This window comes from Monodon monoceros, unplaced genomic scaffold (assembly GCF_005190385.1).
Source record: "Monodon monoceros isolate NGI ecotype Baffin Bay Population unplaced genomic scaffold, NGI_Narwhal_1 Super_Scaffold_19, whole genome shotgun sequence".
In the NCBI taxonomy this organism is placed as follows: domain Eukaryota; kingdom Metazoa; phylum Chordata; class Mammalia; order Artiodactyla; family Monodontidae; genus Monodon; species Monodon monoceros.
The window spans coordinates 83,551,981-83,571,775 of NW_021703775.1; the positions used below are offsets into that span (position 1 = coordinate 83,551,981).

At 49.0% G+C, this 19,795-nt stretch overlaps 1 protein-coding gene across 3 annotated transcripts in view; it reads right to left on the bottom strand.

The window, feature by feature from the left end:
• Nucleotides 1–792: 792 nt before the first annotated feature.
• RNF144A (ring finger protein 144A) overlaps nt 793–19,795 on the bottom strand; it is a 45,420-nt gene continuing 26,417 nt past the window's right edge. For 2 of the 3 annotated variants that reach the window (XM_029232029.1, XM_029232028.1), the window contains exons 6-7: nt 18,460–18,549; nt 6,915–11,249 (exon numbers count right to left, since the gene is read on the bottom strand). In XM_029232029.1, the coding sequence (XP_029087862.1) occupies nt 11,118–11,249; nt 18,460–18,549 (222 nt within the window). In that variant the 3' untranslated portion in view covers nt 6,915–11,117. Of the gene's footprint in view, nt 1,477–6,914; nt 11,250–18,459; nt 18,550–19,795 lie in introns of those variants that run through there. The other variant, XM_029232032.1, reaches the window with a different exon arrangement.

Here is a 19,795-nt window from a genome sequence, read left to right on the forward strand (position 1 = left end):
TCCATGGAATACTGACTTTCACCATGGGCAGGTCAACTTATGGTTTCTCATCTACAAAATGGGTGCAAAATAATACAGACTTCTAGAATTTTTGTAAGGATTAGAAAATGTTAAGGGTAAAGGTTTCTCATGCTCCATGTTAGGCAGTAAGCTTCTTTGTTGAGTGAAGCATCACAGAAGAAAAAAATTAGTCATCCCCCTGACCATTTCCCCATGGTTTCCTTGGCCAAGATCATCAGTTTCTTTTTCCTCTTTCAGCATCAAGAAAAGGTGACTCTGAGAGAGTATCACCTGAGTTTTGAGGGTGAGCACGGACTGTCCCTGTGCATCTACTTCCTCCAGGCTCTAGCTGCTGAGGCAATGGGGCACTTTGGCAGCATTTGTGGGATGTTTAATTAAGCATCATAATTAAGATGGATTGAAGGAGGGGGAATATGAGTAAGAAGTGGGCACACCCGGGCAAGCATTGCTCTGCGTATCTCCTAACACTGGGCGTTTTCATGATTCTCCTGGAGGAGGGCGCTTAGCACAGGAAGATCCAGCAGTGTTGAAAGCAGAGGACGGGAACAGTCAGAGTAGTCATTCTTCCCTTGGTCATCCTGAACCCTGTGGACAAAGTGCCACAACACGGCCCAGGAACACACAGTCCCTGAGTCCAGGTCACTGCAGCATGTCCAGCAAACCGTACACCCAGAACTCGGCTGCCAACAGAGCCAACTGCAATTTCGCCTCTGTTGATCTTAAGTCTTTTTACTGATGTTCCATCCTTTCTGCTTCCACTCCACAGTCTGGTACAGACGCCCACCCATTTTAACAGCCTCCTAGTCACTTCCAGGCCTCCACTCCCTTCCACTGCAGGCTCCCAACTGGTAGCCATGCTTCTCATACCACCACCAGCCTTCATCCTGAATCTCCCAGGCTGGCCAAGCCTAGTGGTCTTCTTCCTGCTGCTCCAGCCCCTTCACCACCTGTGTGTCCTCAACCCCACCCCGGGAGGCCTGCTTCTGTGACTCTGCTCACACAGGGGGTGTGAAGAGGCTCCCCTCCCTCCTGTCTGTGCTCAGGGAAGCCCTGTTCTCTCTGCCCACCCCCAAGCCCTGCAATCCCTTCTCCCCCAGGAGTTGCTCTGACTTCCCCTGAGGGATGCTGCTCCTCTCTGCCCCTCACTGTGCTTCAGGGCAGGTATAACCTCCTCGTCTCTGCACCCCAGTGGCCTTGATGCCTGAGGGCAGAATGCCGCTGCACGTTCTTTGGTCTGTGTGCGGAATTAAGGTGCCGAGGATGGAGAGAGAAGATCTGCCGAGAAGGAGCTGCGGGCTGTGGGCGAGGAAGTCTCCCCGCTGGGCGCCAGGCTCCTCGTTTATAAGAACAGGTGATCTCTGAGGGGTTTTTCCAGCCGTGGGATTCTGTCGGTTCTTCCCTGGGGAGCTTCGTTAGGGATCAAAGCTTCACTGAAATGCTGGTATTCGGGGTCTCCTGCATGAGGTAGGAAGAGAGAGCCAAGAATCAGTCCTTGAAGGGAGAGTTCTTCTGCATCTCCCTGAAGCTCTCCAGAGAACTCGCACTCCTGGGATATGTTATTGTCTTAGAATTGTAAAAGCATAAATAAGGAGCAGTATGGGAAGCTGGGGGTCAAAATCTAATTCTTAAGAAATTAAAAATCCAAAACACTGAAAAGTATAGTGTAACAAACACCCATGCACTTTTCAGCTAAATTAAAAAAAAAAAATTAAAACCTGAATCCTATAGAGCTCAGTTATATGTCTGGTGTGTGAAATAAACATCACAGGTGAGGCTGAGAAGTCTCTGATGGGTGTCCCCTTCCTTCCCTCACCCTGCCACACCCCAGTTTTCTAGAAAGTAACTGCCTTCCTGGATCTGTTGTGCACTGTTTCTGTTTGCAAAACTTCTACAGAATATATTACAATAAAACATGCAGAGTGGTTTATTGTAGTATATTTACAATATATAATATATATTATATATATAATAATTTTTTTAAGAGTGGATCAAGAAAGAAAAGGCAGGAGAATAGTGTGATGGGCAGCACATGTGTCCAGCAGGGCAGACTTGCATCCCCCGCCAGCTGCCACTTCCTACAGGGGTCCTTGTGGCCACGCCTCCCAGAGTCCCTTTCATTCCTGTGCTGTGGAGATGACAGTCCTTGCAGACCTGTGAGCACCCAAATCAACCCGTGTAAGGGAGTGAGCAAACTGCCCAGCTTATGATAGGGTCCCAATTCATAATACAAGTATAGTGATACTTTTGCTTCTAGACTGTCTGTATACTTCCAGTTCAATTTTTTTTATTAACTATTATTGGAGTATAGTTGCTTTACAATGTTGCGTTAGTTTCTGCTGTACAGCAAAGTGAATCAGCTATACGTATACATATACCCCCTCTTTTTTGGATTTCCTTCCCATTCAGGTCACCACAGAGCACTGAGTAGAGTTCCCTGTGCTATACAGTAGGTTCTCATTAGTTATCTATTTTCTATATAGTATCTATAGTGTATATGTGTCAATCCCAATCTCCCAATTCATCCCACACACACCCCTTTCCCCCTTGGTGTCCATATATTTTTTCTCAACGTCTGTGTGTCTATTTCTGCTTTGCAAATAAGATCATCTATAGCATTTTTCTAGATTCCACATATATGCATTAATATACGATATTTTTTTCTTTTTCTAATTTACTTCACTCTGTATGACAGTCTCTATGGCCATCCATGTCTCTACAAATGACCCAATTTCGTTCCTTTTTATGGCTGAGTAATATCCCATTGTATAAATGTACCACATCTTCTTTATCCATTTGGCTATTGTAAATAGTGCTGCAGTGAACATTGGGGTGCACGTGTCTTTTTGAATTATGATTTTCTCTTGGGTATATGCCCAGTAGTGGGATTGCTGGGTCTGCCAGTTTAAATTTAATGGTTGATTTTTTTAACCAAATGACCCAAGCAATTGACCTTCCTCCTGTAAACACACACACACACACACACACACACTCACAGAGCAATTAATTCCTTCATTTGATAAGCATCTACTATGTCTCTACTCTGTGTCAGACAGTAGTAGGAGTTAGTGATGCAAACAATAAAAACCCATATTTATAATGTTAATTTCCTAAACTCCTGGACAAAACTAATAATCGAGTTCACTTTTCTGAAGCTTTCAAAATTTATTCTTTTTACATTTTGGGCCTTTCATAAAAGCTGTGATAAACAGAGAGAATCTGAGTAGTGAGAACAGACTATGCTCTCCTGGAGCTTTCCAGTGTGATGAAAACTGCATTAAATATATGGACATTCTGAGTGGATTTTCTAAGTCGATAAAAAACTATATATAGAATGAGTTAAAATATGTATTTAAAAAGACCCAAATAACTACCTAGGGGAACAAGTGAATGACTTTTGGTTTTCCCATATGGAGAATTTTACTCCGTGTTTCTTTGTGTTAAAGAGTCCAACGCAGCCATCACCAGCATCCCTGGCAACATGGGCTGTGATATCAGAGGGAAAAGTGGTCAGATCCGGCATGTTTCACGGGTCTTAGAATGAGAAGAGGGGGAGGGGCCCTCGGTGTTTTGTAGTTGGAGGATGTGAGTGACTATTCTCGGTGGGGCTGTCACCCACATCAGAACCGGAATTCATCAATGACTTGACATGTTGCCCAACACTCTACGATTGACTTGCTTTTTCTCATTTATCCTTGGAAAGGTCCAGGGAAGGATACAGAGAACAAACTAGTGGTTACCAGTGGAGGAGGGGCAACACGGGGGCAGGGGAGAAGGAGTGTGAGGCACAAACTATTGGGTGTAAGACAGGCTCAAGGACGTATTACACAGCTCGGGGAATAGAGCCAGTATTTTGTGATAACTGTAAATGCAAAGTAACATTTAAAACTTGTATAATTTTTTTTAATTTAAATAAATATTGAAAAAAGCAAGTAGAAAAAAAAAAATCCCGTGAAGTATTTTAACCCTCATTTTCAAATGAAGAAAGGGACCCCCTGGGTAAGTCACATGCCTAGGAAGTCACCCATCTGGGACCTGAGCCCAGGGTGCCCTGAGCACAGTGGCCACACTCCTGACCGTGATGCTCTGCCTCCCGTTCCGTGTCGGCCCCATTCCTAAAACACACACGCTGAGAGACGCTAGAAAGGGAAGAATTGTAATAAACCAGTAATGAGCAGGAATGGCTGTTTTTAAAAGTCTGAGTCACCCACGGGCTGAGACAGAGCCCAACATTTGACACTGTCTTCGGATCTGACCACATCAACAGCTACGTTCTCCCCTAGGAACAGGGCACACGGTGAGGTCGACCTTCGCAGCAACCCTCCTACGCACACAAGCCGTGGTCAGTACCGACACCCTCCTGCACCCTGCAATCTGGGTCCCTGAGAGGCTGATACTGGTGAGTGCTGGTACAGTGAGGAGTAGTTTTTGTGGGGAGGACGGATCCATGCGCCCATATGTATACACACACACACACACACGTGGATTTATTTTGCTTAAAAGCAGTTTCCTTCTCAGCAGAGTGTCCTCTGGGGTGATTCCCACGTTCCTGGTCAGCTTGAAGAACTGAGGTCCAACCAGAGTGGAGAGGGGTTGCTTCAGGGCGGGGGAGGCTTGGCAACCTCCCACCTTTGGATCTCCTCTGCCTTCTGTGATCGGTCTCACTCGGGCAGTGCTGTCCACCCATGGGCCATGCTCCCTCTTTGGGCTGGGCTGTATTCCCCCAAAACATGTTGGAATCCTCACCCCCAGCACCTGTGAATGTGACCTCATTTGGAAATAGGGTCTTTGAAAACGGTCAAGTTAAGATGAGGTCATCCTGGATGATTAGTCCCTGGTGGGACTAATCCAGTGACTGGTGTCTTTATAAAAAGAAGAGATGTGGACACAGAGACAGTCAGGCACACAGGGAAAAGAACATGTGAAGATGAAGACAGAGATTGGTTTGAGGCATGAACAAGCCAAGGAACACCTGAGATGCCAGCGAACCCCTAGAAGCTGGGAGAGAGGCTGGAACAGATCCTCTTCGCTAAGGGTTCTCAGAAGGGACCAAACCTGTTACCCGTTGATCCTGGGCCTCTGGCCTCCAGAACTGTGAGAGAAGAAATTTTTGTTGTTTCAGCCCCCCAGTTTGTAGGGCTTTGTTATGGCAGCCCTAGAAAACCGACACACTCCCCGTAGCTTTAGAATGAAGGTCAAGTCCCAGAGCTTTTCATGCTATGCCCACCGCAGGTGGACACTTGAGTGACAGTCCAGCCCCAGTGTGCTGGTCTGACCAAAGCCCTTGCACTTGCTGGACTGGGCCATTCCCTTGAACACTCCAGCCCTTGTTTTTGCTTGGCTGACCCTTACTCATCTCCAAGACCCAGTTCACATAGCTCATCCTCCTTCTCCGGCTGAAGGGCTGCAGGTGGCCCACCAGATCACTAGTCATCATCTCTGATGGACAGACCTGCCTCACTCCAGACTAGGAGTGCTTGTGAGCAGGGACTCTGTGTCTTCAATGCTAGCAATGAGTCCCCAGTTCACACAACACTCCTCGCTCCATCTGCATCTCCAGATTCTAAGGGTGGTTTTTAAAACGTAGCCATAGAACAGGTAATTAACTGTCTATTTCTAGCCTTTCATTTCAGGTTAACAAGTGAGGTACATACATTCCTCCATGAGGTGCAGATGAAGCAAAGGAAAATCAAGGTGGAATACTCAGAGTTACTGTTCCTCTCCCCTGCTAAACACACAGAATCCATATTTATTCTTTTTTTCCCAGTAGGGAAAGGTTGATCACTGATTTTGATGATGCTCTTGTAAACTTTGGTAGTTTTGCAAGTGCTTGTCTCTGTAGACATAAGCAGAGGAGCCAGGCTGGGATGCTTTCTGATGCCGCCTTCCTGGGCTGGCACCGGGAGAAGGAGACATGGGAGGATGAGTGGGCTCACCTTCTCAGCGTCCCAGATCGTTTTGGCTGCAAAACAGAGTTGAGAACATTCCCAAGAGAGAAAACCTCAGTGTATGTGGATGGACCTGGAGGGTATCATGCTAAGTGAAATAAGTCAGATAGTGAAACACAAAGAATCTATGATTTCACTTATATGTGCAATCTACAAGACAAAACCAACAAGCAAATGAAACAAAACAGAAACAGACTCATAGTTACAGAGAACAAACTGGTGGTTGCCAGAAGGGAGGGGGCTGGTGGATGGACAAGATAATGTGCAGGAGATTAAGAGGTACACACTTCCAGCTGTAAGATCCCAGGGATGCAATGTAATATAGGGAAAATAGTCAATAAGATTACTCAGCCATAAAAAGGAACAAAATTGGGTCATTTGTAGAGATGTGGATGGACCCAGAGTCTGTCATACAGAGTGAAGTAAGTCAGAAACAGAAAAACAAATATTGTATATTAATGCATGTATGTGGAATCTAGAAAAATGGTACAGATGAACCTATTTGCAGGGTAGGAATAGCGATGCAGATGTAGAGAATGGAAGGGTGGACATGGAGGGGAAGAGGAGGGTGGAATGAACTGGGAGATTAGCATTGACATACATACACTACAGTGTGTAAAATAGATAGCTAGTGGGAACCTGCTGTATGGCACAGGGAGCTCAGCTCAGTGCTCTGGGATGACCTAGATGGGTAGGATGGGGGATGGGATGGGAGGGAGGTCTAAGAGGGAGGGGGTGTGTGTGTACGTATGGCTCATTCACTTCGCCATGCAGCAGAAACTAACACAACATTGTAAAGCAATTACACTCCAATAATAAAAAAAAAGATTGTAAAAACTTTATATAGTGATGAATGACAGCTGGTCTTACTGTGGTAATCATTTCATAATGTATAAAAATATTGAATCACTATGCTGTACACCCAAAACAATATCCTAGTGTATGTTAATTACTCTTAAAAAAAAAAAACAAAACCCTGTTTTCCCGGTGGTAGAAGTTCCCCTTCCCGTCCACCTCCAATCCTCATAGTATTTTCAATCTTCAAGACAGCAGTCAACTAAGAGTATAAAAAAGATGGAGCCAGACAGGATTTACAAAAGTAACCTGTATTCCAGCCAAAATATCTTTAAAAAGAAATCCCTTCTAAAGGGTGGGGGGGGCAAACTACATAAGACACAATACACTTAAAATATATATTGAAATTACAAATCAAACTTTTCCATATGATTCCAAAGTACAAAACACAACATTAAAAGGCATTCAAACAGCTCTTTTATACATCACAGTGTTAGTGGCACAAAACGTACTGACATCTCAAAAACACAAACCAAACTTGTTTTTGTTGTTTTGTTTTTACCACCACTTGTCAAATACATAATGTATACATGTGCATGACTCATTCATGCATATTTTTATACAAGATTAAAATACACCCATGGTAAATGAGCATGGAATGAAGGAAAGGTCGGGTACCTACCCCTCCCTGAAGGCTGCTGGAATCTCGGAAGACAGGATTGTGCAAACCAAGGATGGGGAGACCACGGGCTTTACACACCCAAACAGCAGGCTCTCCTGGATAGGATGCATCCATCATTCTGCTTTAATGCAGCCCCTTCCTTCCAGCAGGCATTTTTGACAATACCAGTCATAACTCTTGTTTACTTTCATAAGGGCTTGGGTTAATGATAAGGAATAAACAAGCTTTGGCATTTTTTTAAAGAGACCTTCAGGAAGATTTATACATGCAAAATGTTTTCCCTTGATGATTTTACTGTGATTTATATACACATCCCGGGGTATTTATTAATCAACAAGAATCTGAGAAATATACAAAAAAACCACCCTGGTTCTTTCCAATCCTCTCATTTTTAAAGACGACCAAGGGAAAATGCTCTCTTCTAATTTGCGAAATAACCTTTAACATTTGTAACATAGGAGAGAAAGATAAAATCATCTTGGAGTAATTTTTGCATATCTGATACTCCCCTTCCCCCGGGAACTGGCCTGGTTGCTAAACCGGTTTTGTGCAATAATATGCTGTAAAGAGAATTTGTTCCCCTTTAAAAAGATGCCAGAGGTGGCGGATATTGGTCCCTCAGCCCGCAGCTCTCCCTGGAGGTGGAGCAGACACTGGTCTGGACAGCCATGCGCGCTGGCAAAGGCTCTGCGCATGCTCAGGTCCTAGGTCGGTCTCTGTCCCGTGAGCATCTACAGAGACGCCTCTGAAGGCGCTGGTCCCCTGTGACGATGGCGAGCTCGGCCGGCCAGGCTGGAGGATGCAGGGCAGGATCAGGCTCAGAGACCAGGCACGGCCGGGGAAACCTCACAGCGTTGTCAGTTACCAAAGGGACTCAGATAACCCCACCCGGACAGGGGCAGAGTCAGCCGTGGTCTGTCTCCATGCTCTTCCACCCCTCCTCCCCAGATTTAAAGGCCTCTAAATGAATAAACAGACGTGTGCTTCCAGAGAGTCAGCAGGAAAACCACCTGTAAAAGTGTCATTTTTAATTAAGACCAGCTCCTAAGCATCGAATCCCCAGGTTTTACTGGGAGGGACCGAAAGGTCAAAACCCAAACCGCGGGCCACCTTCCCACATCCTGTTTACATCTGACATCAAGCCTGCTTCATACTGCATCCCCACAAACAACGGGATGGCATTCCTTCCTGAAAGGAAAGGAGTCATATGGGGGCGATGCAAGTCTATGTAAGGATCTCAATGCGATCCCGCTGTTATCTTTCTAGGGAATAGACAGTTTTAGTTTTGTTTTTATTGAATCAGACTGAGCACTCTGAGGCATGCCTGATGCAAAAACTCAGAGCAAGTAGGTGCTACTTGATGCAAAAACTCAGAGCAAGTAGGTACCCGGCCGGCCCCAGAATCTCCGGTGTTCCCTACCTGGGTCAAACCATGTGCTATGAGCAGAGGTAAAGGCACAGGGATGGTTGATGCTCTAAATGTGCACGATTTGCCCATGGACTCTTCTAGGAGAGACAAGACAGCCTGACTCGCTAGGAATAAAGGGACCTGAGCACTGACCCAGGGAATGCAACCTTTCCAAAGCCTCTGGTTCCCACCCCAAAGGAGGGGGTACTACTGTATGGACCTCTGTATGCAATGGGCAGTAGTGAGCACAGGCAGGATGACCTGGGGTGATGAAGGCCTGCTCCGTGGACCACTGGACATGGGCCACGAGCCTGCTGTATTCCATACGAATTCTAAAGGGCACTCACAGATCATGAAGCCATCTCACGCCTGGGCCACCAACCTCATCTTCAGGCCTCCTGGAGTTGTCACTCTCTCCAGAAAAGCCATTCTACCTCCAGGGCCGATCAAAACGTCTCAAGCTGCAGAGACCTAGTGCCCAGGCTTCATCCAAAAAGATGGTCCCAGGCATGTTCTTATTGTTACTGAGTTTTCAGACTGCAATTATAAGGAGGATTTTTTGCATGTAATTTTGACACAGACTGGGTTCCTAAATGGCTTCGGTTTCAAAAAGAAAATCAATACTAGAGGGGAAGAGTGAGGTGAGCCTGTTTCTCCTAACTGATGAAATGTTAAGAAATAAAGACATTTCTCTATGCGAAGGTAAACCAGGACCTGAGACAGATACCCAATTGCAGAAGTCAAGGATATAAAACACCACCACACTTTACAAATGTGCTTGCCACAAGCAAACAACTGAGATAAAAGTCAGGTTTTGTTTTCATTTTACTCCTTTGTGGAATGCTTAGTAAGTTTTAAAACAAAGTTCCACCATGATAAATCTACAACATTTGCCTTTCTACTATGTTTAGAAGTCCCAAGTTGGATGCGATCAGTTTGCTCTTTAAAAGCCATTATTAAAGTCAGCTTTCTGTAAAGAACACACTGTCCCAAGGCAATTGATGGAGTTCCGTGTGTCTTACTGATCCGGGCATCCTGCTGCCATGGTATCGACACACACAGCCTGTAAAAGACCAATCCAAATAACTAAGTGAAATGGAAGATTTTTTTCAGCAGGGTAAGCAACAGGATTTGGAACTAAGATGATTTCTCCAAATTAGCTTAGTCATTACAAACACTGTGAACATCCGGAAGCTTCTCCCCCAGCCCCTGGGAGTCCCCCAGCCCTGATAGGAGGCCCCCCTTCTGGGCATCAATGTCACTATTTGCTTGGTTTTGTCTGCTTGAGGAGACTGAGGCTACGGCCAAACCACAGGGATTCTCAGCAGAACTATTTCCAAGTAAAACATTTGGTTTCTGGAGACATGAAAAAATATTTACTGATACTTGGGTGAAAAGAGAGGAGCCCTGTGAGCTGAGCTGAATCACCAGAGAGAGAAAGACAAAAGGCAAACCTAAGGATGGGCATGTCCCTTCAAATGCATCCATGTTTTCAAAGAAATGCAATGATACAGGAAACACGTTGATAACAGTACACAGCTTACAGCATCCAAAAAGTCTCCACAAGTTTCAAGAAAAACACAAAGAGCGCATAAGGCTTTCTAAATCTCCTGAAAAGTGGCCGAGCCAGAAAGGTCATTTAACCGTAACTTCTTAAAATGCACATTTCAAGAAAAGGCATAGGATGGTTTCAATGCACCTTGTTGATTTTTCACTACTCAGTTGGAAAAAAAAAAAAAAAAAAAACAACCTTCTAAAAAGGATTTTACTAAATGCCATTAGTAATAAAAAGAGTTGTCATAAACAGAGTGCTTTTCTCAAGTCAGAACACTTGGATTCTGTCTGAAGTGAGATGCGATCCTGAAAAGACTTCTTCTCTCAGCAACGTGGCGCCAGCTTGAAGCCAAGGAGGAGACGGACAACGTTCTGCGAGAGAAGGTCTCCTAAGCAACGCCAGACGCTCCTAGTCTACCACCACCTGTGGTCCATACAGCAGCTCCCTTGTCAAGTCTGCAGAGACAGCCTCTGTGGGACGCGCCCCACCCATGCCAGCCTTGCCTCCCCCACGCCAGGGTGACTGCACCTGGGGCCTCCGCCAACGATCTGATATCAGTCCCTGAAATCACGGCATCCGGCGTGACACTGTGAAGCTCAATGGGGCACATAAGGCAAGAAACATGTTTAGTGAGAGGGGGACGGCGGGGTGGGGATGGGAGAGAACCACGCTTCCCGGAGGTGGGGTCTTTCTCCAGCATCACGCCTTCCTCTAGGTGGGTAGGGGGTCGTCGTCGCCTTTACCGCACTTGCACTTGCAGCAAAGCACAAACGGCGTGGCCAGGAGCAGGAAAGGCGAGGCCACCAGGAGCAGAAGCCCGAATCCAGCAAAAATGCCCACAACCTGCAAGAAGGAGACGGAGGGGCACAGGGTAAGCTGGCTGACCTGTAAGTTCGATAGCTAAAGTATAAACCACACAACGATCCGTGCATCCGTCATCCACCCACATATATCCACCCATCTATCCATCCATCCATCTGTATCCACCCAACCATCCACCCCTCTGTCCACCCATCCATCCACCCACCTATATCCACCCATCTATCCATCCATCCATTCATCCACGCATCCATCATCCACCCACGTATATCCATCCACCTATCCATCTATCCATCCATCTATTATACACACAACATCCACCCATCTTTCCATACATCTTTCATCTCTCCATCTACTCGTCCATCCACCCATGCGTGTTTCCATCATCTACCACCTATATCATCCATCCATCCATCTATCCATATTTCCTTCCCTTCACTTCCTTCCTTTCACTCCCCCTTCCCTTTTTTCCCTTTTTTTCTTCCTTTCCCTTCTCTTCCCTTCCCTCCTTCCATCTAAATACCCAAACATCCATCCAATTATACATCCAGTTAACCAACAATCTTCCTCTGAGCCAAAGGCTGTATTAGGGGTGGCAAACACAGAGGCACATTAGATCTTGGCTCTCAAGGACCACCCAGTCTGATGGAAAGAGACCATGACTACAACTGATAATAATACATTTTACAAAAACTGCCATTGGGTTCCAGGGTGTAAAGGGAGCCCAGGAGCCAGACACCTACATTAGCCAGGGGCAGGAGACTTTGCGTGCAATGGGAAATGGTTGAGATTATAAGGGTTATGAGGACGTGGGTGGTAAACAAAAATGAGTGGGATAAGGCATTCCAGGTGGGAGAACAGAAAGGCACAGGCGTGGTGCATTAGGGGGTGACCAGACCTGTGTTATTCCTGGAGTTTAAAACCCAACATTTACTGCTATGAATTTTGATTTTTTTAAAAAACATATATTTACCCCTAGGTATAAGTAAATCCCGAAGGAAATAAGCCTCAAATGTAGACATACTGTCATTCAAATCAGGCAGTGAGGCTGGACAAAGAAGCAAGGGGGGTGGTTCTTTAACTGGTCCCCCCTCCACCAGCTGCTGGAGTCCAGAATCGGAATCCGAAGGTGGAGCTCGTCCGCCACCTAGTGTTCAGAGCGATAAATACATGAACCCGTCGGGCTCATGGTTCTAATCCTGACTCAGTGAGTTCACCTCTCTGGGCTTCAGTTTTCTCGATCATAAAATAAGCAGATAAAGTAAAAGATCTCCAAGAGCTAGTATCAGCCCTGAAGTGTGATGCTACGCTGCAGCAATACAGCGGTGTGAATGAAAGTGCACCCTTAGATTCTGCCGGAAAATCACCTCACACACACACACTCTCACACACACACACACCATGTTGTGTTTCTAAATCAGATTGTGCTTATGCTAAGAATCTGTGTTTTCTGCCACCTGGCTGAGTCCATTTGTCTGAACATAATGTCAACGGTGGAATTACGTGGTGTGGATTCAGATCATGCTCTGTCAAAATCACGCACACAGATATTTCAGAATACATAAAACCCCCCAGGAAGGCATCACTGATCTGCAGGGCATCTTGGATAACCTCAACCACCTGGGACACTTTCTCAGTCTCTAGGGAGCCAGGGACTCTTGCACCAATAACACACCAAAATCCTTCACCAAATGCTCACATTCTTGGTCAATAAGACCCCATCTTCATTTTCACTCAGGCTATCTTGTCTCTTTCTTTGCATGCCATTGAACAAGCGATGTTACCCAGTGGGTCCCAACTGGTGATGGGAGGATACAGATATTGTCAGAGGGAAGTCAGCCAACAATAAAGAATGAGACAGGAAGCAAATACCTCACAACAAAAATAATCACTTCGTGAGCATCTTATAAGTACGTGTCAGGCAGAAACGATATACTGTAGGAAGACAGAAGGATAAAGAAGGAATCACGGTGAAACGAGGATCATTCATACTGGCAAACCCTGATTTAAAGGAGCGGCTAACCTGTCAGACAGTTTCTCAAGAGGTACACTCATTCAGAGCAGAACACAGTTTGTGTGACCACCATAAGCCCCTGTACACAGCCTGGTGGCTCTGCCTTAACAAACGTCCAATATGTGTTTATAGGATTAACCAGTTCAATGGAATCTAGTAGCTTCTGAACCCTCTGCCCCCAGAGGGTTCTGTGACAAAACCACTCCAGGGCTTGGGAACACTAACCCAAGTCAAAGAGATGGTGAGATGAACGGGACACATTTAATTTACTGAAACTTGGCATTGGACACAGCCTGGGTGTCTGCCGCGCCCAGGCCTGAATGCGCAGAGGCCGGGCCACTGGCCCGAGGGCTGTGCTGGGGTATATGGGGGCTGCTCCCATGTCTCTTTCCAGTTCTCCATCCAATGACATCACCTTGGCAACCTGAAACAGCCATCCTGGCGGTGCTGACACCACCGAAAGCGACCAACCCTACAAAGTCGGCCCGCCCCCTGCCGCCCCATGGCCAGCTGTTGAATATCCTCACTGCGCTGGCCCTGTGTGTGTTCTGAGGCAGGGGATGAATGAGCTAAGGGGGCCGGTGGCAGCTGCGTCGTCTGCATGGACCGTTTACCGATTGCTCCCACTGCAGCAGTCCTCGCCCCACCACAGAGCCCCTCTTTTCTCTGCTTCATGAGTATCTGCCGTTCTGGATTGGATAGAGTGCGGGAGAGTTAGGGTCTGCTTTTGTCCTCTGAGAGAATGGGTTCTCCCGTTGGGAGGAGGAGTTGGACGCAAATAATGAAAAACTTCTGCCCCAAAACAGAGTCAGGACACTGAAAACAGCCCCAGGAGAGGCGTCAGGTCCCGCAGGGGTCAGGCAGGTGGAGATGGGGGCCTGATAAGGGAGACACGGGAAGCTGTCTCTGAGGATGGGAATCGCCGAGATGCTGTCTGCAGGAGAAGGACCCCAGCAGGGAACGTGAAGACGGCTACCCGTGCAGTGCGCCTGGGAGTAGTGTTCGGGGAGCAGGAAGGAGGTGATGTGGCCCGAGTGGAGGGGTGCTGGGGGGAGTGGGAACCCTGGGGGCGGCCCAGGTCTTTTGTTCAGAAGATACGGAAGCTGGGGGTGCGCTTCCCGCCATGAGGGAGACCTGGAGAAGGAGGCGATCTTGAGGGAAAATCTAAACTTCTGTTCGCGCCTGTTCTAGCTGAAATGTACCGTTAGACGTCCAAGTGGAGATGGCCGGCAGCCAGGTAGGCACGAAGCTGCGAGTTCGGTGGGGCCGCCAGGACGGAAACCGAAGTGAGGCAGACATAGCCTTGCAGTCCCGGGGGGCCGTGGGCTCTAGGAATGCACACAGAGGGCTGACACGACGTCCCCTCCCTGCCGTGGTCACAAGCGCTGGTCCCACCTGCCTATAAACGTAGAATAATGAAACCACGGTTGACCCTGGATAATAATCCAGTCCAATTTTCTCATTTCACCAATGCAAAATCTATGGCCAAAGAGCGATTCCAAAGGCCCCAGCACTTAAGACAGAGAGGACTGGGCGTCTAGTTCAAGTACAAGACACAACTTGTGTGTATTTTCCTGAGCGTAGTGAAAAATACCCTCAGAACAGGTCACTGCGTGAGGCCCCTGCCCTGTAGCCCAGCCTCAGGGGGGCTGAGTGAGGACAGCTCCACCACGTGTGAACACAGATATCAGCAATCAGCCGCGTGTGAAATGCCACCCTCGGGCTAAAAGTGAGCTCTCTCGTTACAGGGAGGTGGGTCTCCTGCTCAGAAGAAAAGGAAGAGCCAGTGTGGGTGAGACTCCACCTTGTCAGGTGCTGGCCTCCTAAGGAAGAAGATTTACTTGACTGAGAAAGAAATGCCGCCCTTGTCTCTTACGCACGATGGCTGATCGCTGGAACAGCACCGGGAAAGGCAGGGGGCGCCGCACAACAAGCGTGCTTCCAGAGATGCTCGTGAGGGCAGGTGGAAGGCCCGGACTGTGACCCCTCAGTGTGGTCAGGGAAGGGGGCAGAATTAGGATGTGCAGAGCTGGGCATGGACAAGACAGGGAGAGAGAGGGGTGGGTGATGAAGACCAGGACAACAGCGGGGCCACAGCAGGGCCAGGGAGAGGGACACAGCACAGCTGGGGGCTTCCGTCCCGAAGTCCAGTGAGTGACGAGAAGAAAAAGAGGAGGGGCTGCGGAGGGAGACCCAGAGTCGGGCCATGGAACGGGGGCCTGCCCGCCGTCCCAGAGCACATGGGCATCAGCGCCTACTACGACGTCCGGGTGCTAGGGAGACACTGAATGCAATTTTCCTGAGTAAATTGATGGAAGATAATCAAACCTGCATTTCTGCTTAAGAGACTTGGTGATAAATGCAAAGTGAAACTCCACTCGCGGATCACTGACGAAGCAGATCATGAACATGCCCTGAGCCAGAAGCCCGTTTGAGGGGTAAGGGAATGGAGGCCACCAATCGGATGGAAAGCCAGGAGACTCACAAGGGAAAGGAGGACTTTCTCAGCTTCCACGTGGATGCTTTACCTCTAAAAGCAAATTACGAGAGTGAAAGTTCCTTTCAGTAATGGAGATTCTGTATCATGTGCTGGGAGGTGGTTCTAACTATGAAAACTGAAGGCTTAAGAGCAAATTGGTCTTGTGATTGCACACAAATGCCTGCTCTGGGCGGGGCTCTTCCACTGCACACCATGTCCCTCGCTAATTCCCAAGCCTCTGGCCTTCGTTCCTGGTTTATATGTCACACGCTTTGCTAGTTTTCGTGACTCCCTTCCTTTCCTTTTGACACTGCTCACTCATATTTTATTGTTTACCCCAAATCCAACACTAATGTGTGGACATCTGTCTACAGCCCTGCGTGTCTCCAGGGTTCCTCACACCCCAAGGAAGAGACCCCTGCACCCCGAGTGCCTTTGTTCAATTCCACGAGCACCGAGAGGGGCCTGAGATCGGGGCGGCGGGGGGGGGGGCTTCCTTTGTCCATGTGGCTCCAGGGGTGACTCAGAGCTGGCACTCAGCAGGTGCCCCTGGCAGATGCCGACCGACGATGCTGAGAGAGGCTGGTGGGAGGTGCCCCCAGGATCCTTCCTCAACAACAGGGGAGGCTACGGACCCCCGTCCAGGCTTCTGCATTTCTCAAGGGCCTGTTCTCTAAATGACCGTTACCAGGAACCGCAACTGTTCCAGGACCCCAGGAACACGTGACTCACTCCCGGGGATAAGCAGGCACGAGGGCTGAGGTGTGAGCGCCCAGCCCAGCCTTGCTATTGGACAGGGTGACACGGTCTCCACAGCTCTCACCCTCTCCTGGGAAGCTTGCCATGCTCTTAGGGAGCTCAGGCCACATGGAGAGACAGCTCCTTATGCAGAAAGAGGGCCTTTACAGAGGGAATCAAGTTAAAATGACATTACCAGGATGGGCCCTGATCCATTATGACTGCTGTCTTTATCCAAAGGGAAGTTTGGACACAGAGACAGATGTGCAGAGAGAAAGATGAAGTACTGGAGAGGCGCACCTGGGAGCTAGGACTGCAGGGAACGACCAGGGGCCGGAAGAGGCAGGCGGGGCCCTCCTACAGGTTTCCGAGGGAGCCCTGCCCACACCTCGACTCCAGACTCCTGGCCTCTAGAACCGTGAGGGAGTCTATTTCTGTTGTTTGGGGTGCTTTTTTTACACAGCAGAGGTGGAGGGGCGAGCACTGGAGCTGGCCGTACTGGCCAGGAGGACGAAATAAAATGCAGCTAAAATCCACTCTCCATGCTGAGGTCGGCAGACTGGCCCTTGGGCCAGATCTGGTCCGCAGTCCGTTTTGTTTAGTTTGGTTCTTACAACTTTATGGAGCTATAACTCACATACCTCGCAACTCCCCTATTTAATGTACAGTTTGATGGTTTTTAGTGCACTCAGAATTGCGCAGCCTTCGCCACAGTCAGTGCTACCGCCTGATTGTTTAAAGCGTTTTCCTGGAATGCAACCACGGGCCTTTGTTGGCCTACTGGCTGCGGCAGCTGCTTCCCTACCAGGCAGAGCTGATGGTTGCAACAGAGACCTTACGGCCTGCAAAGCCAGGGCCGTCTACTGTGCGGCCACCTGTGGGTTCATCAGCCCTGCCTCGCGGTCTGCAGCGAGTCTCACCGAAGAAGCACACTTACGGGTGGTCTCCTCCCATTCCCACAAAACTGCCTGAGTCTCGGCTCCTGCATCTCCCAGCCCGCCTGCTTCAAGGCTGTGCTGAGGAATGCCGACAATGTGGTAATGGTCGGAGCCCATCAAGGCTCTTCCCCGCACCCAGGAGCTGGCGCACACCTGAGTCCTGCCTGCAGCTCCCCTCGGTAGGCTCCCCCCGCGCCCAGAGCACACCCCGAAGATCGCACCTCATCCTGCAAAGCCCATGGGGTCAACTCTGATCATCTCTGACCACTGCTGCCTCCTGCTGTCCCCATGGACCTTTATGCCATAGTTCCTCCCATCAGCCCTTCTCCGTCCCCCCTGCTTGCACTGTCCCCTCTGCCTTGTCCCACCTACTCCCATCGCCGGCTCCCCAACACTCAGTGCTCAGTCATAAAGCAACGCCTCCAACAAGCCTTCCCAGCCACACCATCTAAAAGACCTCTCCCCAGTCACACCTCCCCTATAGCTGAATTCACATCATATATATATACGTTATCTGTCCCTACATGGAATGTGGGTTCCATCAGAGAAGGATGCATCTATCTTATTCACTGCAGTATTCCCAGCTCCTAGAATACTGCCAGGCACACAATAGGAAATAAATATGTGTTGAAAGTATGAATAACTGCAGCAGCTGCACAGACATCATCACCCAGGGACCTTTCCATTCTTTCCCTCTTACCCTTCTCTGTGACTAATTTGCTCACCTGGGAGCCTCTATGGAAAGTTCTTCCATTAAAGGCCATGCAAGGATTGACTAAGCACAGTGGGTCATTACCAAGGTCAAGAGTAGGTGCAAGCAATCAAAAGCCTGATGTTGAAGAATCACCAGGGGCTAAGTGTGGTGCGTATTTATTCCAGGCCTGCTGAAAGCATAATCTTGGTCCAGGAAAAATTCAGGCAGGAACCCCATTTACTAGCTGTTTTTCTATATAACAGACCTTTGACCAACTGGCAAGTCTCCTGGAAACCCCACACGTGTGTACACACACACTCTCTCTCCCCCTCTCCCCCATAGGTCAGAGTGCGAGGTGAGCGGCCTCCTACCTGTGTCCGATGCCAGATGACAGATGCCCTGGAATGACCCAGCTTGTTCCTGCAGGGCCCTTTATCATAATGGATCAGGAGGAAGTCATCCTGAGAGGGAAGGGAAAGAACAGGGGTGGGTGGGACAGTCCTCTCTGTTCAGTGAATGAGTCCTGCCTGGTCCCAGTTTCTCTTTTTAAAGCTCTAATTGGGGATGTGAGAGAACGAGGACAACAGCAGAGGAAGAACGTACACCCAGAGGGAGCTGCTGCCACCCCAGGTCCCTGTGAGTCCCCGGGCTCTCCATCCTCCGTGGAGCGTCCCCGACAGACTGCTCACGGGCCACTAGAGGGAGCCCTGCTCCAGCTTCGGTCTCTGCTGCAGCCTGGCTCCCCCACCCCCACCCCCGCCGGGCTCAGGGACTCGGTGCTGCTGCAGGACTTCTGAACAAGTAGGTCAGAGCCCCCTGCTGCTCCACGAGCTGCCCCCAGCCCTGGCTGTGCTTTACTCCCCACGAGTCTCTGCCTGTGCCTCTTCCCACCACCCTGGCAGGATTATTCCGGGATGCAATGACTTCCTTTATGTCTGGTCCATCCTCCTCGCCCTGAAAGTCCTTCCTCTCAGCTCAGACCAAGAAAATGTTCTCAGTACTCAAGAGGAGACACACCCTCCACCTCGGACTGTCTAGAAGTGAGAGACAGCTCGAGGGAACATCCTGCCCACCCTACCACCTCCAGGTGTCCTCACGTCCCACCTCCATCTCCAATCACCTTCCCCTGACAACCTTCACCAGACCGTCAGGTTCTTGGAGCCGGGACCCTGAGCTGATATCAGTCAGCCGCTGTCACCACATCCCCGGCTCGGTGCACGGCCCCCAAACCTCAGCGAGCAGCGACCGAGGTACAGGAGTGCGTTTTCTGGACAAAACCCTCTGCTTCTCCATGTACAGGAGGTGCCATTTTCTCTCCTATCGTCCATAAAAAGGACCAGCTCAGTAAACAGCACAAAAGAGAGGCTGACGCTGTTTGTTCACTTAACTGAGGCTGTAAACAGAGCCTCTTTTTGAGAAAAGGGGAAATAAGCACAAGGCCCAGCGTGTCTGAGGCGGGAAGTCACTCTTCCTCCGAGGGCCGGGCAGAGCCGGGGGCGATGGTGTCCTTTGGTCCTTAGCGGCCCCGCTGGGTGGTCCTCCCAGGGAGCCTCCAGTCTGATGATTTTATAGGTCGGCCTCGTGGAGCCTGAACACACGCTGGAGCATCAGGAAATCCTGGCTTTTTGGGGGTTGTGGCGAGGGCCCAGACTGCCACCCCCCGACTCACCCCCTGTCCTAGACCCTCATCTGTCCAAGGAAGCACAG